The sequence below is a fragment of the Asterias rubens genome, chromosome 21, assembly GCF_902459465.1.
Source record: "Asterias rubens chromosome 21, eAstRub1.3, whole genome shotgun sequence".
Classification (NCBI taxonomy): Eukaryota; Metazoa; Echinodermata; class Asteroidea; order Forcipulatida; family Asteriidae; genus Asterias; species Asterias rubens.
In genome coordinates this window covers 4201080-4210361 of record NC_047082.1, presented here as the reverse complement: position 1 = coordinate 4210361, position 9282 = coordinate 4201080, and the positions used below count along the sequence as shown (strand labels likewise).

At 40.5% G+C, this 9282-nt stretch overlaps 2 protein-coding genes across 2 annotated transcripts; one reads left to right on the top strand and one right to left on the bottom strand.

The window, feature by feature from the left end:
- Positions 1-266: 266 nt before the first annotated feature.
- On the bottom strand, positions 267-3373 carry LOC117304439 (cytochrome c oxidase subunit 5B, mitochondrial-like). The gene is made up of 4 exons (XM_033788896.1): positions 2882-3373; positions 1631-1704; positions 1188-1287; positions 267-423 (listed from the first exon to the last, which is right to left on the bottom strand). The coding sequence occupies exons 1-4, from the start codon at positions 2970-2972 to the stop codon at positions 317-319; spliced, it is 372 nt and encodes a 123-aa protein (XP_033644787.1). The 5' UTR covers positions 2973-3373; the 3' UTR covers positions 267-316.
- Positions 3374-4227: 854 nt separating this feature from the next.
- On the top strand, positions 4228-8674 carry LOC117304438 (solute carrier family 52, riboflavin transporter, member 3-B-like). The gene is made up of 3 exons (XM_033788895.1): positions 4228-4548; positions 6094-7396; positions 7891-8674. The coding sequence occupies exons 2-3, from the start codon at positions 6149-6151 to the stop codon at positions 8122-8124; spliced, it is 1482 nt and encodes a 493-aa protein (XP_033644786.1). The 5' UTR covers positions 4228-4548; positions 6094-6148; the 3' UTR covers positions 8125-8674.
- The last annotated feature ends 608 nt before the right edge of the window (positions 8675-9282 follow it).

Here is a 9282-nt window from a genome sequence, read left to right as displayed (position 1 = left end):
ATTGTTTTGAATGAAAACCAACTTTCAATTTTCAGTTATTTCTTTCGTCTAGCCAACCCCCAGTTTAAAAAAAAACGATCATCATTTTAAAGCATTGATTATTCTGAATAGGCCTCTAATGCTGGGAATGCATACCATTCCAACAGCAATATAATATACTTGGCAAGTCCTGCCAGCATCTAGCATCTTAAACCTCTCCCATTGTATCAGATACAACCCTCATCCAATATTCATGCACACAGTATTCCTTCATTTGATTTTTACACTTGAAATAAACTACCCAGAACAGGAGTGTGATAATTAATTGTAGCTACTTCTAAATACCCTCTGTCTTTTGTAGTTGAAACCAGTGGCCACAATCGCACCTCTGAGCGTCTCCGGCGTGTAACCACATCCAGTTGATGAAGGTTTGTTCTTCTTCACCTGCATACAGTGTACATGGTTGGGAAACCAAGCAGTTTTATTAATACAGAGTCACAGAAACGTACCTTTAAGCTTCTTTTTTGAAAGGGCAAGTGCACCAAGGCATTTTTTTCGGTAAAGGGGATGCCATGGGACTGTAGCATTTCAGGGGCACCAAGGCAATGACAAGGGGGCATGGGGGCAGTCGCCTCTGTTGCCTCCATGGAGTCTCAGGCCTTCAGTAAACAGTGGGTGCGTTCAGTTAGCTTCCCTGGGTCGCCCCCGCAGTGCTCACTCGGGTGAGTTCCTGACAAGAGCTATACAAACGATCACACTCGCCCTCTCATGCTGAGATCATGCACGTCGGGCACGGTCCAAGTGACCCACTCCACAAGCGGAGCACTGGGGGCTGACCCGGGTGAGCCCTGGAAATGACGTAAAAGCTATTTGAACGTACCGGGGGCAGACCAGGGTCGCTCATTGAACACACCCAATTATAACCCACAACCTAATGGCTTAGCAACCAGAACTCGAGTCTAGTGTACAATAGACAGGTTGTCCATGAGACGAGTCCAGGGGAATTATAAAGTGGAACAGCAATGAGCTACGGTTCACTAGTATGATGTATCCTTGGTTCCAAAAATCGTCCAAGATGTTGAAGTCTTCTTAATGAAACATAAATAAAGAATAGACATGTTTTCACCATGTCTCCCCTAAACTCAAACTCCCCTACCCAACCCCCCCCCCCCCTACACACACTTGTAATTTCAAAAAAGTTGACTTACAAATACATCCTACGATTCGCTTTTCAAAGACGGACTTAACAGCTACAGGCTTGTCGGCAGTTCCAGCTGGCACTCTTTTAACTTGCAACTCAAATGGATCCTGTGAGAGATAAGAAGTAATAGTTAATGGTCGCTCAGGCCTGTATGCTTCGTTTTTGAAAAGGCAAGGGCACCAAGGCATTTTCGCTTTGGCAAAGGGCACCCTATGAGGAAATTGTAAGTTTATACTGGAGCATTTCAAGGGCACCAAGGCAATGGCAAGGGGCAACGGAGGCAATCGCCTCCGTTGCCTCCGTGAAGTATCGGGCCTGGACTCGCTGTAACAATCAAGTTACATGTAACATGTATGTTTAAAAATGAAACAAAACTGTTTAATTATTTCAAGGCTTGATTGAAGCACAAAACGGACAAGATAACTTTGGGCTTGACTACAATGTACTTACAGGGTTACCAGCTTTCATTAATTCATATTCTTTCTTCTCGAGACCAGTTACATGATCTTTGTGGTCGGGAATTCCTGGAATAGAAAAGATGAGATAAAAATATGTGACGTAAAAAGCGAAGTAAAACAAAAACTGCATTATCAATTTAATAAAAAAAGAATATTAGTTCTTTGGCATGTGTTTGGGGGAACAAAAATTATTAGTTTTATTTTAAAGCCACGTCTCAAACACCAACAGACGTCGGACAGTATGGATGGTGCAATTGCAAGTCCACGTTAATGTTGGGCTGAGTGTAGTAGTCTTAGTCGCCATTAAAGCTGTACCATGTCTAAAAAACTTCGCTGAGAATTAATACATTGCTCCTACTTCTAGAAACTAGAAATGATCACAGGGGACGCTTAAGTTACCGAAGTTGAGTTGTAGTTTTTAGGAGTACATTGCTCCTACCTACACAAATACAATCCATGTACATCATCCTCAGGGACCGTAACCAATTATTCTTTACATTTGATTCTGATAAGTTAGGGTACGGTACATGATGGGCTAAGTACCAAACCAAAAGGACTAAATCGTCAAGATAAATGTCTGAAAATTTCGCTTGAGAGTAATTTTTGCTGGATTTTCACCGGTTCAGTGCAAAATAATGAAATTTTTGTAAACACTATCATGAAATGATTGGTACAGGGCCAAAATCAAATGCGGGCGCTGACAAATTGGCCTTAATTAATTCCCTTAATTAAAAATAAGAAAAGCCTCAGGGCTCAGTCGATCAAAAAGGTGAAAATGTTGGCTTAGCATTTAAGTTTTAACTTTTCAGTTTTAGCTATCCGATCCCCATCCATTAACATGATCCCATTCCCAGTCACACCCCCTCCTTGCCAATTCAATTTTCTCGTCTCATACAGTCATGACGTCAGTCTCAATCAAATTCAACTTTGTCAAGTTCAAGCAAGATAGAAGATATTTGTTTTTGAATTATATTAATAAAGTCCATATAATATCCACACCAAAAAATCAAATAAATCCCTTAAAAAGCGGCGGCCGGATACGAACATTTAAACAAAACTGTTTCATGAATTTTCCCGAATTTAGTTAAGTTGCAATCTGCATCCCTCGAGCTCAAGTCAAAGTCAAACATACATGTCAAGTCGTGCAATACAAATTTATGAATGAATGGAAATCATTTTTAGGCAGCTAAATAACACTGGAGAAGTATAAAGCCAAGACTTTTGAAATAAACTGAACACCTACCACCTCCTGCCGCCATCGTTCTCACATTTGGCCGGAACAAACTTCTTCTTACAACCGTAATTGCCGATTTTCCTATTCTTAGAGAAGCCATTTTTGCCGGTTTATGTGATCTCGTGTGTGATCCGTGCACGTACGATTTGTGAAGGTCAACTTTTTATACAGTACGTAATGCTCAACGACCGGCGAATGGAAATTACCTGGATGTACACGTCCCCATACGTATGACGTCACTTTGCATTTGATAACGTTCTTATGTAGCTTGGGGTCGAGTGGTATGTTGTTGGGGCAGAACAGTTGGGTACGATACGAAGTATTCATGCAGTACACGATTTGTGCGCTATAGAGGGCGTTGTTTTATTTGTTGTTACCATTAGGATTCCAGCAGTAACTAAAAAGGACCGTTGTTGTTTAGGTTTTGTTTGTTGCTAGTCATAAAATTACCCGTATTTTACGTTCAATAAAAAATAAAGATCTTCCAGCCCATTATCCTGTCTGCTGTAAAAGAAATTTGCGGTTGTGTTGATCAAAATTTTAGTAATTTTTGTATCCATTTATTAGGGCATAAGTTATGCTCACCAAGTCATTACCTGCATTTAGTTTATGTGAAAGTTTCCACCACTGAATTTTAAAAACGTTAGTATTTTTTATTTTTGTTGTTTGTTGAATTCATCCATCAATAAGTTACAAAGAGAATATGTGACCCACTCTGTGAAAATGAGTCGCATGTCACCCAATGCAATGTTAAGTTATGGACAGGTTTTTTTTCTTTTTTTCCCCCTTTTTGAGATCTTTAGTTGCATGGTTAACCTTTAGAACACTTACTTTTAGGCAATATAGCTATGAATACAACAATTTTGTGATCATACTTATGTCTAATTTGTATCCTTTTGCACACAATGGTAGTTTAAAATATCATTTTACTTGTAATTCGTTTTTCACAAAAAATAGTGTAGTGCCTTTTTTCAAGCGGGAGTAACTCAGCAACGCGATACACCCCAAAGCTTAGACACATACCAAATTACTGCTGCTGATGTGTTCTTTCCAGCCTGATAACTCAATTCTTGAAATTGCCTACATATGACTCATTTTCACAGAGCGGGTCACATATAATGTGATTGATGTACAAAATGAACATAAAAGTTAAAACTCATTGTTTATATATACATTAATACTTATGCCTTTTTATAGGCATATCGGACAAACATGCATTATATATTTGAGGGGCAACCTACATAGCTCGATAAAGAACCCAACATTATTTCGTTTTGTCAAATCTTTACTTCACAAAGTGGCACCATGCACCTGTTCAAATCACATAAAACTTAACCGTGCGGACTACACGCCTTATGTGCTACCTTTTTGACCCGGGGTCTACACCTTAATTAATTCAGTGGTTTTTAACAATAGGGGTTCAGTGCTTCTCACACAAATTCCACGAAATGCCCTCTTTCATGCTGAAGTCCTGACACTTAACCAGCACAATCATTGTCCTTTAGTAGACATTGCTTGAAGCAAAGGTCAATAATTTGACGTGAATGACAAAATACAGGAAAAATGCACACTGATTCCCCACTACACCCCCACTGAACCATCCATTCAATGGTCTGGTGTTTCACAGCCATCAGCAACGTCTGAACTAAACTTGATTTCCCGATACGCAGCCGCAGGTAACAAAAAGTAATAATTCATTTTTTAGCAACATTATTTGTAGCAACTGCAATATTATACAGTTGTAGACTCCTAATGAGTTATCACCATAACTATCTAGGATAGAACTGAAAACGTCAGGTGTAGATATTGTTTGTTTTATAATAATATCAACATTCTATACTGATGGTGCGGATAAGGTGCATTGTAATCAGATATGGACGGAAAAGTAAACGTGGCTTATAACATCAACTGTCATTATGACTGTACTGTACATAACATACCTTTATGGTTATCCAGCTATTGGGCAAGTCATAAGACAAATTTTATGTAACTTCTGTCAGTGCATCTTACATAACGCTGAGGAATCAATGATTGACGTTCGCTTTGTTATGTGTTACGTATTATTGTAATAAGACTTCCGTCCGCGTAGAACTGGTAGAAATCCAGAATCTGAAATCAGTTGCTGTCTTCAGAGCAATGCTTCGACTGAGCTATAAATGACTCCAACCGTGGCATCAACATCAGCTGGATCACTGTATGTTACAACGTTTTACTCCTGAAGTGGCTCATTTTAAAGGTACCAGTAGTTCTCAATTTGTAAGGTTGGTAATCAGGTCACAGGCCACAACTTTTGACTCATGGACGTGCTTTTATATAGGTCTCGACTCTCCATGTTCAGTGTACTGTTCTCTACGGCACTGTAAAGGGACCATCAGAAGAATAACAGAAAACAGTAGCACACAACTCCGATATCTCAAAATTATGAATAACTGAGTAAAGTAGGCCTACTTTTATGACTTGTGTTTCAAATGATTTAGCAGTGTATTAAGTCAAAATTATGAATTGGATATAGACCTTGGGGCCTACTCATATACTAAGTCCTGAGTGTCAGTTTGCCTTGTACTAAATCATATATGAGACATGTAACTAGGTGAATAATTATTATGACTTTATTACTAAGTCACAATTACTTATAATCAGGCAGTGGACACTATTGGTAATTACTCAAAACAATTATTAGCATAAAACCTTACTTGGTTATGAGTAATTGGGAGAGGTTGATGTAAAACATTGTGAGAAACGGCTCCTCTGAAGTGACGTGTTTTCGAGAAAGAGGAAATTTGCCACGAATTTGATTTCGAGACCTCAGAATTAAATTTTGAGGTCTCGAAATCAAGCATCTGAAAGCACACAGATTCGTGACAAGGGTATTATTTTCTTTCATACTAACCTCGCAACTTCGACAACCGATTGAGCTCAAATTTTCACAGGTTAATTATTTTATGCATATGTTGAGATACACCTACTGTGAAAGCTAGTCTTTGATAATAACCAATGGTGTCCAGTGTCTTTTAAACAGCTTGTTTTCCGTCAGCCAAGCCAAGGCCCTGTAAGTAACAGTTACTGGGCTGTTTGTTATAGACTTAGGAACAAGTCGCTAAATGTTGGTTGCGGTAACGGATCTCATGCGATTAATACTGCTCTCGAGATATTTGTTGGCTGGAGTCACGGAATGCAGTCATGAGAAAAAAAATAACACAATAAATCTTTCATTTATACAGCTTGCTGACTGAACGACACTTACTTGGTATTTTTTACCACCAACTCCTTTGTATAATGGCTGACGACGCCGAAGAGAAGAGTCCCCCTGCGGTGCGAATCCCGGTCATAATTCTCGTCCTGCTCTTCGGAACGGGCTCCTGGGTCGCCATCAATGGGTTATGGGTGCAACTCCCACTCTTGGTGTCCCTGAACATCCCAGAAGGTTACAACTTGGCCACCTACCTGACCGTGATCATCCAAATCGCTAATGTTGGACCCTTGATTTTCTCTCTGGTCAACTACTTTTCACCTAAAGGGAAGCATGTGGAAATACCAACAGTCTTCATAATCGTGTCCATAGGTTGCGTCTCAACCTTGTTGCTTGTATTTTTCTGGGATGCCTATACGGTATGGGACCTAGATGGCAGTCTTCATAGCACGGCGTTGCTGTGCTTGGCGTTCTTCTTATCCATCGTGGACTGCACCTCGTCTGTTGCCTTCACACCTTTCATGTCGATCCTCAAGAACTCGTACCTCACCTGGTATTTCGTCGGGGAAGGTCTGAGCTCTCTGCTCCCCAGCATTGTGGCGCTTATCCAGGGGGTCGGGAATGTCGAGTGTGTCGCCAACAACACCTATATCAACTACACCGTGATTGACAATGTCACCACGGAGCAGATATGCACGAACTGGAAGCAGGTGGATTCCCCAGCTAGATTCCAACCTCAGGAGTTCTTTGGCTTCCTCTTTGCAATGATGATGACATGCCTGATCGCGTTCACCTTGCTTAACTATCTACCCCTGGCAAAACGTGAGCACCTGATTCGAAAACCAAAATCAAGTACTTTGCCAAAAACATCTGTGACAATGAGTTGTGCTGAGAGCCGTGCTGTGCTGGTCTATGGAACAAGCGACGAGACTTCTTCATCCCAGGATATCTCCGGTCCCGACGTAACGGAGACACCACCCACAGACTCATCCAAAGATGTCCAGACCACAAATCACACCCTAACCCGGTTCAACTACATCTACCTGTTTGGTGTCTTAGCCTTCGTAACTGCACTCAGTAACGGTGCTCTACCATCCATCCAGACCTACTCGTGCGCTCCATACGGATTCAACACCTATCTCCTGGCATCCACAATGGCTAATATTGCCAACCCCGTTGCTGCCACGTTGGTGATGCTGCTACCAAGCAGGAATCTTGTATTGGTTGGGGTGACGGCAGCTGCAGGCACGCTCGCGGGGAGTTTCTGCTTTCTGACGGCGGCACTCAGCCCAACCCCACCGCTGCAACACGAAATTGGAGGTGCCGTACTTATTGTAAGTAAAAAACTTACCATGTATATAAACATACTATTGGTATAAGTCACAGCACAATACACTTCAGGATAAGTCATGTCACATTGCAGAAAAGCACAAAAGAATAAGCCGATGACCATGAAATAGTCGCGTAGACACATTATGCAAGGGATGAAATTGTTGGTGTCTATTGGAATCAGAAAACAGTTGCCAACTTTCGGCAATTTTAAATGAACGTTTGCTCTCTTTATAGTGAAGCATTTCCCATGCCATCATACTGTTTATTTGCTTGTTTGTTTATTTGTTTGTTTGTTTGTTTGTATGTTTATTTGTTTGTTTGTTTGTTATTTGTTTGTTTGTTTGTTTGCTTGTTGGAAGGCCGTTAATGTTTAGTGGGGTGTTTGTGTTTGTTGATTGGAAGGATGGTTTTCCCGTCAGAAAACATGGATTCCCATGCAGTATAATTTGTTTGGTTATCCATTCTGACCACCATCTTGTTTTCTTGACTGTTACAGATCCTATCATGGGTGTTAGTCAGTGGCCTACTGGTATACACCAAGGCCACCATTGCATGGATCCTTCGCAGTCAGCCCAACAACCGCTCCCTCTTGATCTGGTACGGCGGTATCACTCAGGTTGGATCCATGATTGGGGCCTTCGTCATGTTCCCCATCGTCACCATAGCCCAGCTATTTACACCGTATTATGAAAATGCCTGCGACGGGATGCCCATCTGCGAACCCATGTAAAAACAACTGGGGCTTTACCAAAACAACGACCTCGGCTTAGGCCGTATCCGAATGCAATTTTTCTTTCTTCTGCACATTAGAATTGCCGTCCTCAAAAGAAAAAATCTTTATTTGTTTTTAAGGATTCCTTTTTTAAAACAATTTAGAAGAAAACAATTCCCCCATTGAAAAGCACTACGACAGTGGAATTTCGTAGTGTAGAAAAAAATTGCTATCCGAATTAAACTGCTACGGCAATGGCTATGACTGGTTGCCAAGGACGTACTATATACTTCAACGTACACGGAAATGAAACCATAGCCGGTAGCTGAAGCCGCCAATTTGGACACAGTCTGAGTCTCCATTAGTGTTTTGAAGTTGACTGATGCTTTCAGTACGCCGCTTCACTGCAAGGTGCTCACACTGCAGAGCCGAATAACCAAAGCTGGGTTTCGAAAAGGCCATTCAAGCCAGCCAAAAAGGCATGTTCGAAGCGTACAAACTGGACACTATTGGTAATTGTCAAAGACCAGTCTTCTCACTTGTGGTATCTCAACATATAAAATAACAAACCTGTGAAAATTTGAGCTCAATTGGTAGTCGAAGTTGCGAGATAACTATGGAAGAAAAAAAACAACCTTGTCACACGAAGTTGTGTGTTTTAAGATGGTTGATTTCGAGACCTCAAAATCTATTTCTGAAGTCTCGAAATCAAATTTGTGGGAAATTACTTCCTCGCAAACTATCACTTCAGAGGGAGCCGTTTCTCACAATGTTTTATACTATCAACAGCTCTCCATAATTGCTCATTACCAAGTATGTTTTTATGCTAATAATTATTTTGAGTTATTACCACTAGTGTCCACTGCCTTTAAGAAAAATTGAAATTGGTGTTTTAAGATAACTCCAATGTTGAAAGAGTTAGTACGAGAGAGCTGAAGGGCGAACATTCCAGATCCACTTGTTTTTGTTCATACACGAAAATGCATAATGTGTTACATTATAAGTTGAAATCAAACTTTCATCACATTGTTTTTAAGTTGTATACAGTCATCCATAATGAGAATTTGCAACAAATGCTTAATCAATCAAAATTTAAATTGTCACCTTGTCTCTTTTCTTTTCGGCTTTTAAGGCACTGGAAACCTTTGGTAATTATCAAAGACCAGTATTCTCACT

Coding starts and splice junctions, on each gene's coding strand:
- LOC117304439 (XM_033788896.1), bottom strand. CDS start 2,972: ATGGCTTCTCTAAGAATAGGAAAATCGGCAATTACGGTTGTAAGAAGA. Junction 1,288..1,630: donor TAATGAAAGCTGGTAACCCT/GTAAGTACATTG, acceptor TATCTCTCACAG/GATCCATTTGAGTTGCAAGT. Junction 424..1,187: donor GCGAATCGTAGGATGTATTT/GTAAGTCAACTT, acceptor CACTGTATGCAG/GTGAAGAAGAACAAACCTTC.
- LOC117304438 (XM_033788895.1), top strand. CDS start 6,149: ATGGCTGACGACGCCGAAGAGAAGAGTCCCCCTGCGGTGCGAATCCCG. Junction 7,397..7,890: donor TTGGAGGTGCCGTACTTATT/GTAAGTAAAAAA, acceptor TGACTGTTACAG/ATCCTATCATGGGTGTTAGT.